The sequence below is a fragment of the Bison bison genome, unplaced genomic scaffold (assembly GCF_000754665.1).
Source record: "Bison bison bison isolate TAMUID 2011002044 unplaced genomic scaffold, Bison_UMD1.0 scf7180017864134, whole genome shotgun sequence".
Taxonomy (NCBI): domain Eukaryota; kingdom Metazoa; phylum Chordata; class Mammalia; order Artiodactyla; family Bovidae; genus Bison; species Bison bison.
The window spans coordinates 6,487,425-6,501,310 of NW_011494706.1; the positions used below are offsets into that span (position 1 = coordinate 6,487,425).

General features: G+C 38.5%; 1 protein-coding gene across 3 annotated transcripts in view; it reads left to right on the plus strand.

Moving 5' to 3' along the window:
• The window catches only part of LOC104988452 (sterile alpha motif domain-containing protein 9-like), a 39,418-nt gene extending 26,417 nt beyond the window's left edge, over positions 1 to 13,001 (plus strand). For 2 of the 3 annotated variants that reach the window (XM_010839782.1, XM_010839781.1), the window contains one exon: positions 5,090 to 13,000. In XM_010839782.1, the coding sequence (XP_010838084.1) occupies positions 5,098 to 9,837 (4,740 nt within the window). In that variant the 5' untranslated portion in view covers positions 5,090 to 5,097 and the 3' untranslated portion in view covers positions 9,838 to 13,000. Of the gene's footprint in view, positions 1 to 5,089 lie in introns of all 3 variants that reach the window. The other variant, XM_010839783.1, reaches the window with a different exon arrangement.
• Positions 13,002 to 13,886: the final 885 nt, after the last annotated feature.

Genomic DNA, 13,886 nt, shown 5'->3' on the forward strand with positions numbered 1-13,886 from the left:
TTGGACTGGCAATCTATTTCACATATGGTAATATACATGTTTCAATGCTATTGTCTCAAATCATCCCACCCTCAGAGTCCCACAGAGTCCAAAAGTCTGTTCTTTACATCTGTGTCTCTTTTGCTGTCTTGCATATAGGGTTGTCATTACCATCTTTCTAAATTCCATATATATGTGTTAATATTAGTATTTTTCTTTCTGGCTTACTTCACTCTGTATAATAGGCTCCAGTTTCATCCACCTCATTAGAACTGACTCAAATGCGTTCTTTTTTATAGTTGAGTAATACTCCATTGTGTATATGTAGCACAAGTTTCTTATCCATTCATCTGCCAGTGGACATCTAGGTTGCTTCCATGTCCTAGCTTATTGTAAACAGTGCTGCAATGAACATTGGGGTACACATGTCTATTTCAATTCTGGTTTCCTCAGTGTGTATGCCCAGCAGTGGGATTGCTGGGTCATATCAGCCATGATTTCATTAAATAAACCTCCTGCCTTTTTCTTCCTCTCTTCTCTTTGGATTCCAATAATGAATGGATTGTTACATTTGATGGTATCCGATAATGCACATAGGCTTTTTTTTCACTTTATCATTCTTTTTTCTTTTTCTTTTTTTTGCTCTTCTGAATGGAAAATTTCAAATGTATTGTCTTCACAAGTTCACTGATTCTTTTGCTTGGATGAGTCCGCTATTGAAGCTTTCTATTGAATTCTTCAATTTAATCATTGTGTTCTGCAATGCTAGGATTTCTGTTTGTTTTTAATGGTCACTGTTTCTTTGTTGAACCTCTCATTTTGTTCATTCATTGTTTTACTAATTTTGTCTGTCTGTGTTTTATTGTAGTTGACAGAATTTTGTATGAAGATTATTTGAAAGTATTTATCAGGTAGTTCATTGAGTTTCATTTCTTTAGGGTCATTTATTGGAGCTTTATTAGTTTCCTTTGATGGTGTCATGCTTCATTGATTATTCCTAATTCTTGTGGCCTTGCATTATTGTCTACACATTTGAAGAAGTAAGCACCTCTTCCAGTCTTCACAGATTGGGCTTAGGCAGGAAAAGGCCTTCTCCAGTCACCTTGTCCAGAGACTGTAGGTGAATTGTCTGGTAGATTCTGAAGATGAGCTTGATGCTGGCGTCCTCAAGTGGGCAGGCCTGGTGCCCGGGTCAGTGGCTGGGCTAGACTAGTGCTTGGGTTTATAAGGGTGGGCTGGCATTTGGGTCCATGGGGTAACCCTGGCCCCTGAAGTCCTGGTGATGGACTGATGCAAGAGAATTTGGCCTATAGCCTGGGGCCGCTGACACTGGCCTGAAGGTTGGGTCCATGAGGTGCAGCCTGACACTGGGGCTGGCCATGTGCCTAGGTCCTCAGGAGCCAGTCTGGAATTGGGGCAGGCCAGGAGCCTGACTCCAAAGGAACCAGTCTGGAGTCTGTGTTCATAGAGCCCAGCCCAGCACCTGGGCAAACAGAGAGCCTAGGTTCATAGGAGCAGGCCCAGTCCTGGAGTAAGGCAGGAACCTGATTCTGCAGGAGACTACCTTGAGCCTGGGGTCTCTGGTAACCTTCTTGTTACTAGGGTGAGGCAGGAGTCTTGGTTCACTGAAGCTCACCTCAAGGCTGGGTTTGCAGAGGCTTAGCTAGTAGGGTACTACCAGCTTCACAAACTGAATTGAGAAGAATTCCCTCTTTTACTGTGTTCTAGAAGAGATTATATAAAATCAGTGTTAATTCTTTAAATGTTTGGTAGAATTCTTCAGTAAATCTATATAGACCTGGAAATTTTTCTTTGTAGGGAGATCTTTAAAATTAAAAATCTAGCTTTCTTTTAAGTTATGGGACCATTCAAATAATCTGTTTCATATTAAATGGACTACAGAAGTTTGTTTTTTGAGGAATTGTTCCATTTCATTTGAGTTGTCAAATTCGTATGTATGACGGAAACTTGGTATAACTTTTTTATTGGTTTCTGTAGATGTTACATTATGTATACATAACTTATGATAATTCAATAGTGGGGTTTTTTTTCCCAGTTTGAGTGAAGCATAGAAATCTTCGTATCCCCTAACCCTGTCATGTATAATGATCTTAAATATTTTCACTAAATACATTTAGAACCATATCAGACAGTGGTTTAAAAATCAAACATAAGTTTTAAAAACCAAAGAGAAGTCTATTATATTTACCAGCTTTTTGGCTTACTATGTTCTTTTCTCCTTCCTAATATACCAAGGTTCCTTCTCTTATTATTTTCTTTCTGTTTAGAGAACTTCCTTCACCATTCTCTTAAGGTAGGTTGTGTAGGTTGCATCTTTTCATATTCCCACCAGTAGTGCACAAAGTTTCCTTTAATTTCTCCACCTTGTCCTCACTAATTCATGTTATTTTCTGGAGGTTTTTAATAGTAGTCATCATAATAGGGTTGCACAGAGTCGGACACGACTGAAGCAACTTAGCAACAGCAGCAGCAGCATCATAATAGATGTGAAATGATACAGTATTGTGTTTTAGGTTCGTATTTCTCTAATGATGCTAAAGCTGAAACTCCAGTACTTTGGCCAACTCACATGAAGAGTTGACTCATTGGAAAAGACTCTGATGCTGGGAGGGATTGGGGGCAGGAGGAGAAAGGGACGACAGAGGATGAGATGGTTGGATGGCATCACTGACTCAATGGACATGAGTTTGAGTGAACTCCAGGAGTTGGTGATGGACAGAGAGGCCTGGCATGCTGCGATTCATGGGATTCATTACTGAGTGACTGAACTGAACTGAAATGAAATGAACGATTAGTGATGTTGAACATCTTTTCATGTGCTTGTTGGTCATTTGTATATCATCTTTGGAGAAATGTTTCAGTCTTTTGCTCACTTTTAATTGGGTTATTTGTTTTGTTGTTGTTAAGTTGTAGGAGATTTTTTTTAACGTATTCTAGATTAACCCCTCATCAGCTCTATGCTTTACAAATCTTTTCTCCCACTCCATAAGTCACTTTTTCATTCTATTCATTGTGTCCTTCGATGCATAGTTTTTGAGTTTGATATAGTCCCACAAAAGGGCTTACTTTAAAAATTAGTACACTTAAAACAATTTCCCACCTCTTCTCTTTCTCTCTTTCCCCAGCTTATTTTAAATTTGAGCTACTCAGTATCTGCAGGCCAAATTACTGAAAGAAATTTCACCTAATTAACCTTTTTTACAAGGCATTACATCTCTGTGGTTTCTGGTTGTCATAATATTGTAAGAATTTCCATCAATTGTGCATATCTTTGCTGGTTTTTGTGTTGATATAGCAAAAGATAAGGTGTATCTTTTATTCACTGAATACAAATACAGGAATTGCTAACCAGAGAATAATATCTTTAACCTTGGGCCATTGGTCTGGCAGCTTTATGTCTGGAAGGGAAAGTAAATACTAACCTGAGTTTGTATCTGCCTCTTGTAGGCAATATGCTTGTGTATTATTTCATGGAAGTGTACTTATATAGTCTATTTTCCACTATCCCCCAGGCTTTTCTTCTTTGTTGATTTGATTCTCCCATAGTGATTTTATAGGAATGGCTCACATTTTTGGAGCCATTTTTGGATTGTACTTAAAGCTGACTATTTAAGCTGTACTTAAAGCTCACATTTTTGAGCCCTTTGGGGTTGTACTTAAAGCTAACTACTATTGCCTAATTGTTTTTTCCCCTAAGCATTGCTATATTTCTGTAACCCAGATTGCCAATGGTTTTCCAAATAGTAGCTTGCCATTTGTATACCGAATAGTAATGCCACATAATAGTAATGCCATTTGCTACTGCCCAGGAATCAGCTATTACCAACTATTATGTGAAAATTTACATGAATGTAATAGTAACCTCTAAATTCACTGCCCAGCAAGCTATCCCAGAAGTCATGAAACTGAATGGCTCACAGATCAATCTAAGGTGTTTGAGGCACATCTTTATTAAATCAATTAAATACACAACAAAAAGCAGGGGGGAAGAGATGGGTAACACACTTGGGATACGATATAAGAACAGTGGAAGGGTCTTATGACCTGAGTTATACAAGTTCATATATCCTCTCTCTCCCTCTCTGCAGTGTCAGCATTCTCCACTGTGTGGTTTTGAGAATGAAAGTTAAGGTCTTTCCAAGGGAAATCAACAAATACAAGATACCTTGTCAGTGACATCCACTTGCACCAATCAGAGAGCTGCAGAGGGGCCTGTATGCCTGACTGCAGCTCTAACTCATCAACCAGCCTGATAAGCCACTCAGGATTTTGTTTATGTTTCTTAATTACAGGACACAAAAGATCAGAATGGGTGTCAACAGTAGGTGACCCAATTAAAATTTTAAACATATAAAGTGCTTCAAGAGTGCTTCATGAATATTTAATACCTATTTGGCCCTTCAGTCTCTTCCTAACTATGTTTAACACTCACATGGGCTGCCGTCTGTGGGTCGGACAGAGTCGGACATGCCTAAAGCAACTTAGCAGCAGCAGCAGCTCTATTTACTTTATCTATGTCTATTATAACATGTTTCACAAACTACTTGCTTCTATACCTTGCTTCATAAATACTTCTCATTTTACATGTCCATCTCTCTTTAGTTTTATATAGCCTTTTTTGTTTCTCTTATTTCCTACAGCAGAATTGAATATTTATAAACAATAGAGCTAACATGCATTATAGAAAATAACCATTAAGGAGGATGAAACTTCTCTCTCTCTCTCTCTCTCTCTATATATATATATATATATATATACACACACACACACACACATATATGTGTGTGTATGTATATATGTATCCCCAAGATGCAGTTAATGAATAAGGCAAGGCAAAGAGAATTGTGGGTATGTTGCCATTTGAATGGAAAAAAGTGCTCACGCATTTCTATTTGGTAGTATTTCTCTGGAAGGATATAGAAGAAACTGATAATGGTAATTTCCTCTCAGTAGGGTCATTAGAGGGCATGTATATCCTTTTGCACCATTTTCAATTTTCTAGGACACACACATATTGTCAATTGAAAAACTGATTATTTTTTAAATTTCTTTATAAAATACTAAATAATTTTTCTTTTTCTATACATAGGTATCAGAATGGCAGCACAACTTAACTTACCAGAAAATACAGATGACTGGACAAAAGAGGATGTAAATCAGTGGTTAGAAAGTCATAAAATTGAACAAAAACACAGAGCAATTTTGACTGCACAAGATGTGAATGGTGCAACCTTGAAGTACTTAACTAAAGATCACCTTGTTGCTATGGGCATAACATTTGGACCAGCTATCCAAATAGAACAGCTCTTCAAAGAGTTGCTGGAGACATCCTCTGGAGATCCTTTCCAGACATGTAAGAGTGGAAAAGGCAGTAAAAGTGTTCCTAAAACACAGGAGAAAGATGGAGGGACTTCAAAACAAAAGAATAAAAAGAAATCAGATAAGGTTAATGACTCTACGGTGAGTACAGTTACTAAAGGTTCTAAGTCACTGAAAAATGAGTTCATGGAAGATGAAACAGATGACACAAAGAAAAAGCAGCCATCAACAGAACCGACATGCATGGCATACCCTTTTGATGAATTCAGTGATCCATATCGTTACAAACTGAATTTTAAACTACAGCCTGAAACAGGACCACTCAATCTCATTGATCCAATACATGAATTCAAAGACTTCACAAACCCAGAAACAGCCATGCAAGCTAAAATGAAATTTAGCAATGAGGTTTTCCGATTTGCTTCTGCTTGTATGAACTCACGTACCAATGGCACCATTCATTTTGGAGTCAAGGACAAACCTCATGGAATAATTGTTGGCGTGGAATTTACCACCATCACCAAGGAAGCCCTCATTGACCACTTCAATCTGATGATCCACCAATATTTTGAAGACCATCAGGTCCAAAAAGCAAAGAACTGCATTCGAGAGCCAAGATTTGTAGAAGTTTTACTGCCAAACAGTACTCTATCTGACAGATTTGTTATTGAAGTGGATGTTGTTCCAAAATATTCTGAATGTGAAGTTGATTATTTCCAGATTAAAATGCAAAATTGCAGCAACACAATATGGAAACAAAGTCCAAACTTCTCAGTCTTTGTGCGAGATGGGGCCAGTTCTAAGGACATCATGAAAAGTAATATGGATTTCAAAGCATTTAAATTAGATTTGAAAAGACTTGCAGAATCTAGGAAAGAGGCAGAAGAGAAATGCAGAGTGAAAACAAATAAAAAAGAGAGCGAGGGGCCAAAGCTTGTTAAATTGTTGACAGGAAATCAGGATTTGTTAGATAATTCATACTACGACTGGTACATTCTTATAATAAACAAATGCCACCCTACACAAATCAAACACTTAGATTTCCTAAAGGAAATTAAATGGTTTGCTGTGTTGGAGTTTGATCCTGAATCTGTGAGCGAGGGTGTGGTCAAAGCATACAAAGAAACCCGAGTAGTAAATTTTCACTTCCCAAGTTTGTATGTGGAGGGGAAAACCACAACTGAGAAGATTACTAGTCTGAATCTTTATCAACAACTCAGCTGGATTTTCTGCAATGGCCGGTTAGATCTTGACAGTGAAGAGTATAAACCCTTAGATCCAAGTTCCTGGCAAAGAGAAAAAGCATCTGAAGTCAGGAAACTGATTTCATTTCTTACCCAAGAAGACATAATGCCAAGAGGGAAGTTTTTGGTGGTATTTCTATTACTCTCCTCCATTGATGACCCAAGAGACCCCCTCATTAAGACCTTCTGTGCTTTCTACCAAGATCTCAAAGGAATGGAAAATATATTGTGTATTTGTGTAGATTCACGCATATGTCAGGGATGGAAAGATCTACTTGAAGCAAGATTAACAACACAGCAAGATGAATTATCAAACCAATGTGTTTCTTCTTTAAGTCTTGAAGAGATAAATGGAACTATTCTTAAGCTAAAATCTGTGACTCAATCTTCCAAGAGATTTTTACCATCTATCGGTTCATCTACTGTCCTTCTGAAAAAAGAAGAAGATATCATGACTGCTCTGGAAATTCTCTGTGAAAATGAATGTGAAGATACAATATTAGAGAAGGACAAAAAAAAATTACTTGAATTCAAAGCATTGAAAGAGGAAGATTTTTATCGAGGAGGCAAAGTAACATGGTGGAATTTCTACTTTTCTTCTGAAAACTATTCTTCCCCTTTTGTGAAAAGGGATAAATATGAAAAACTTGAAGAAATGATTCAAAGAGGGGCAGATTCTTCTAAGTCGACATGTGTCAAAATTATTCATCTGTATCATCATCCAGGCTGTGGTGGGACTACGTTGGCTATGCATATTCTCTGGGAACTAAGGAAGAAATTCAGATGTGCTGTGCTAAAAAACAAGACAGTGGATTTTTCTGAAATTGGAGAACAAGTGACTAATTTAATAACCTATGGGACAACAAATAATCAGGAATACTTACCTATATTACTGCTTGTTGATGATTTTGAAGAACAGGATAATGTCTATCTTCTGCAAGCTTCTATTCATACAGCTGTAGCTAATAGGTATATTCGATATGAGAAACCTCTAGTGATCATTCTAAATTGCAGGAGATCACAGAATCCTGAAAAAAGTGCAAAGATCTCAGACAGTATTGCCCTAATACAACAACTGTCTCCCAAAGAACAGAGAGCTTTTGAGCTTAAATTGAAAGAAATTGAAGACCAACATAAAAACTTTCAAGATTTTTATTCCTTCATGATTATGAAAACCAACTTTAATAAAAAGTACATAGAAGATGTGGTCAGGAATATCCTGAAAGAACAAAATATTTCCGCCAAGGAAGCAAAGCTTTTTTCCTTTCTGGCTCTTCTTAACTCATATGTGCCAGATACCACCATTTCACTATCACAGTGTGAAAAGTTCCTAGGAATCACAAGCAAGAAAGCTTTCTGGGGAACAGAAAAATTTGAAGACAAAATGGGCACCTACTCTACAATTCTAATAAAAACAGAGGTGGTAGAATGTGGGAACTACTGTGGAGTACGCATTATTCACCCTTTGATTGCCATTCGTTCACTGGAAGAATTGAAGATAAGCTATGACTTGGATAAGAGTCAAATTACGCTGGACATGCTAACAGAAAATTTGTTCTATGATACTGGAATAGGAAGAAGCAAATTTTTAGAAGATGTGCAAACACTGCTGCTGACAAGACAGCGCAATGAAAATGAAGGTGAAATGGGAACTTTGTTCTCCCCGTTCATTGAAGCATTACATAAAGAAGAAGGGAACGTGGCAGTTAAAAATGTATTACGTGGAGGTATTCGTCGGTTCAACCCAAATGCATTCATTTGCCAAGCCTTGACAAGACATTTCTACATTAAAGAGAAGAACTTTGACAGTGCTCTACACTGGGCAAATCAAGCAAAAAAGATAGAACCTGACAATTCTTATATCTCAGATACACTGGGTCAAGTCTTCAAAAGTAAAATAAGATGGTGGATGGACGATAATGAAAGAAACAGGAGCATTTCTGTTGGGGAGCTATCTGACCTTTTGGATTTAGCAGTACAGGCCTCAAATGCATTCAAGGAATCTCAACAGCAAAGTGAGGATAGAGAGTATGAAGTTAAGGAAAGGTTTTATCAGAAGTCAAAAAGGCGGTATGATACTTACAATACAGCTGGCTATCTAGGGGAGATAGAAGTTGGGCTCTACACAATCCAGATTCTCCAGTTCATTCCTTTTTTTGACAATAAAAATGAACTGTCTAAAAGAGATATGATCAATTTTATATCAGGAAGTAAAGATATTCCTGGAGAAGCAAACAATGAATTTAAATTAGTCCTCAAGAACTTTATTTCTTACCTAACCAATTTGAAATTTTCTTTGAAAAAGTCCTTTGATTTTTTTGATGAATACTTTGTCCTTCTAAAACCTAGGAACAACATTAAACAAAATGAAGAGGCCAAAACTCGGAGAAAGGTGGCTGGGTATTTTAAGAAGTATGCAGATATATTCGGCCCCTCAGAAGAATTACAGAACAAAGATTTTGGTTCAAAGCTTAGTGTACCGCTTCAGGTAGAGCTGTATCGGAGAAGCCTGGAAGTTTTAAAAGCAGACAAGTTTTCTGGACTCTTGGAATATCTTATCAAAGCTCAAGAAGATGCTGTACACACCATGGAAGATATAATGGACAAATATACTTTTCTCTTTGAACAATGCACTGTCAAAATCCTGATAAAGGAAAAGCAAAATTTCATCCTGGCCAACATCATTCTCTACTGTATTAAACCGACCTCCAAAATAGTGAAGCCAATTAAAAAACTGAAAGATCAGCTTCGAGAACTCTTACAACAAACAGGAATGTCGTATCGGTATCCAGAACCTTATTTCCTAGCTTCCCTCTTATTCTGGCCGGAAAACCAACAACTAGATCAAGATTCTAGACTAATGGAAAAGTATGCTTCGTCACTGGAAAATTCTTTTCGGGGACAATATAAGCATATGTATCGTACAAAGCAACCAATTGCCTATTTCTTTCTTGGGAAAGGTAACAATATGAACAGACTTGTTCACAAAGGAAAAATTGATCAATGTTTTGAAAAGACAGCTGATATTAATTTCTTGTGGCAGAGTGGAGATGTATGGAAGGAGAAAAAAGTCCAAAAGCTTTTGCTTCGGTTAAAGGGACGAGTTGGAAATAATTGTTTACACATAGAATATGGAATCAATGAAAAAATCACAATACCCATCACACCTGCTTTTCTGGGTCAACTCAGAAGTGGTAGAAGCATAGAAAAAGTGTCTTTTTACCTGGGATTTTCCATTGGAGGCCCACTTGCTTACGACATTGAGATTATTTAAGAGTTTGGCCTTCTCCCTCCAGGAATATGGACAAAATACCACTTAATTTTTTAGACCCAAGATGTATACTTATTTTTTTTTATTGGCGGATAATTGCTTTGCAGTGTTGTGGTGGTCTCTTCTGTGAATCAATCATAATTATCCCTTCCCTTTTCAGTCTCCCTCTTCCCCGCCCCCACCCATTTTATCCATTTGGTCATCGCAGAGCACCAAACTGGACTCCCTCTATTATACAGCAGTTTCCCCCAGTCTCCTGTTTCACACATGATACTGTATATATGTCATTGCTACTGTCTGTTTGTCCTACCCTCTCCTCCCACCATACTTTAAGTTGGCAAATTTATAGATACAGCCTCTAGTTTTTTGGCCCTGTGCATACAGTACTTATATTTCCTCATAAGCATGTTGTAAGTCCCACATAGATTGTGATGAAAAAGAGATGTGAAAACTATCAAATATCTTCCGTGGTTTGGACACCACCACTGAGGGCAGAATAAGAAGGAGCCGGATGGAATTGGGCTTCCCAGATGGCTCAGTGGTATAGAATCTGCCTGCCAAGCAAGGGACACAAGAGACACGCATTCAATCCCTGGGTCAGGAAGATCCCCTGGAGAAAGAAACAGCAACCCACCCCAATATTCTTGCCTGGGAAATCCCATGGACAGAGGAACCTGGCGGGCTACATCCCATGGGGTCGCAGAAGAGCAGGACACGACTTAATGACTCAACAACACGGAAGGAATGAGAAGCAGTGAATGCACTCATTCAGATGCACAGAAACCCACCATTCCCTCAATTAACAACCAAGGCACGGATTGAGGAAGATTGTCTACTTTCTTCTCAAATGTGAAAATTTTTCAGAATCAAAAGACAGTGGTTATGGTACCAAGACATTACATTATCTGCAAAACCATTTCACAAAAAAGGTGAAAACCTCTCAACAACAACATGTAATCTTACCGGGCAGACTGGGAAGGTACTCTGTACTTGGCACTGAAGGATCTTTCAAAGCAGAGGACCAACCAGTTCTCTGAAGGTTATACCTATAGAAGTATGCAGATCTTACCAAAGTAGATTGGAGAAGCAGGCTTCCTTTTCATGAAGTAGGTGACAATTGAGCAGAAGTGAATTTTGTTTCTATAGCTAAGAAGCTCATAGGCCTCCAAACAAACAAAAATACAGCAAAATTCCAAAGCTAAGGAATAAAAAGGACTCTTGTGAAAAGACTAATGAGTCTCCAATCCAGGGGATCCCATTGTTCTAGCAAGTATACATATAACCAATGCACAACCAATGAGAGGTACTCAAAATGTCATTTTCCCTAATAGAATTATGGCTCTGGGAAATCATCAATGGTTGCTAAAACTGATTTTTTTTAAAAGCTGATAAAGAACTATAATAGATGAGTCAAACTGTCCTAAATTCTGATCAATATTAACATTGCTGAGAGAGAAGCAGACATTACTGTCCTGGAAGCGCTATAGGAGTGCTCACTGTAACCCGGAGACAGTCTCACCAAATAAATGGACCTGAATCAAATCAAACCTCTGGATCTTACTTCCAATTTAAAGGAAATACAGACATTGGATGTTTTGCTAAGTAATTCTGTGTATGGGATACGGAGATGGATTAAAGAGAGTAGATGGGCATTATAGCTGCAACAAGATTGAACCAGAGTTAACAAGTGCTGTATTATGAGGGCCTGAGAGGTCATCAGACTCTGCTCTTCTCTTTGGACTGTGCTTTTGAAGTTTTCTGTTATAAAATATTTGTAAAACAAATAAGAAATGCTGTCTGTTTTTGCCTCAACAATCCCATTCAATTTTTTTTTTTTTTCACTGGAGGAGGTTTTTTCCTTTGCCACTGCATGAAATTTCAGCTTCATAACTTATTGGCTCACTCTTGGCATAAAATAGTCCTCTGTTCAAATACAGTCTCAATTTAGAGATGAGAATGTCAAGTCACAATAATTTCTCTGGGGCCACTTCCCATACTGTTCCAGGTTTTGTTCTGCTCTAAGAGAAATAGTCTCGGTTGGAGTCCTCTTACCTTCCCAGGTGATCCTTTTGAACTCAGACCAGCTTAGGCAGGTACGTGAGAAGCACTTATGGATGTTTGTTCTACCGATGGTATAGAGTGCATCTAATGTCCAGTCTTGAGAACAACATGCCCCATACAGTCAAGGGATGCATCAAGCACTCCACATAGTCCTCCTGAAGCCTCCTCCCCACCTCCCAGGCTCAGGATGAGATTCTCATGGTGCTTGGGAGAATTGTCTCCAAACGAATCTCTTCATAAACCCTCTCTTCCTCAATGCCAGCAGTGGACAAACTACAGCTCGTGGGCTGAATCCAGCCTGTCTTTTACTTTTAAATAAAGTTTTATTGGAACACAGCCACATTCACTTGTTTAAATACTGGCTTTGGCTGCTTTTGTGTTGCAACAGAGTTGAATAGTTGCAACAGAGACCATATAGCCCACAAACCTAAAATATTTGCACAGCCATCTGGCTCTTTACAGGAAAATGTTGCCAACCCCTGCTCCATGCTATCAACTCTTTATATCTTTATTGTAGGTCAGTTGTCTAATTGGTTCTTGGACATTTACCTTGAAAATACACATCTTGGTGTATCATCCAACTTTGGTATCTGAGTTCTGTCATTTTAGGGCCAAAGTTAAAATGTAAGAACAATTTTATCTCACAAAATCCATTTTCCACAGATAAATCTAATTATGCGTTATTTGGGGACTCCGTCTGTATGCCTTACTTATTCATCCTAAGAAGGCCAGAGTCCCAGTCTGGCCCATGCTGCTGCCCCTCCCTTTTTGGGGATCCCCTTGTAGGGGAGGGGGACCAACAGCCCTGCTAGTGTATCTCTCCCTTTCAAGAAATTCTAGACCATCTCTGGCAAGCAGATGGCTATGAGGTGGGGCGGGGTTTGAGATAATGTGCTAACACATTTGCTTTTTAGGCTGCTGTTTATTCTGAGCTGCCTTGACTGGACTCTCCCTTGCAGCTGCAATAACTGTGGGTCTTTATCAAGGTGGTCTTGGGGTAGAATCCCTCTTTTATTTTACCATGTGATATAAAACATTTATTTTTGACCTGGCCTGTGGCTTCCAGCAGCAATATGTTTCCTTTTCCTAGTATGCAAGTACAGGCTCTGTGTGCTCAATTTTGTGAGAGCTTTGGAATTTAGATGATCGTATAATTCAAGAGGGACTTCCCTGGTGGCTCAGATGGTAAAGTGTTTGCCTACACTGTGGGAGACCCGGGTTCAATCCCTGGGCTGGGAAAATCTGGAGAAGGAAATGACAACCCATTCCAGTATTCTTGCCTGGAAAATCCCATGGATGGAGGAGCCTGGTAGGCTACAGTCCATGGGGTCGCAAAGAGTCGGACACAACTGAGCAACCTTCATTATTGGCCTTCATTATAACTCAAGAAGATCATGATCACTTTCTTATCTTGCTCAAAATAATAATAATAATTATAATCATCATCAGCATCCAGGCCACTTCGTCAAGGAACAGCAGAGTAATAAATGTGTGTCTGTTTTTCTTTTTTGCAAATTAAAACAATAGTTGAATTATGCTGGACAAATTTGACAAGTACATTGATCTATCATTCTCTTTACCTATTTAGCTTTATATTTTCCCTAGGTCCATGGAATCTGGTCTTGAAAAACAGAAATGTGGAATGTAAGATTTAAATATTAATAATTTACTATTCCATAAGACAGCACTTTCAGTTGAACAGAATCTCCTGAAAGGTGTTTCCAAATCGCCTATTCTATCTCCCAATTCGGACAGAGTCAACCTAGACTGAGAAGGCATCAGATGTATTTTTTTAACTTGAAAATCGCTGATCAGGTCATCATAATACACGTTTCCCAGGAATCCCCTGGCAGTTCAGTGTCTGAGACTCAGTGCTTTCACTGCCTGGGCCTGGTTTCAATCCCTGGTCGGGGAACTCATATCCCACAAGCCATCTGGTACAACTTCCCCACTGAAAAAATAAAGAAGTTTCCCAACTCAGCATTCAGAAA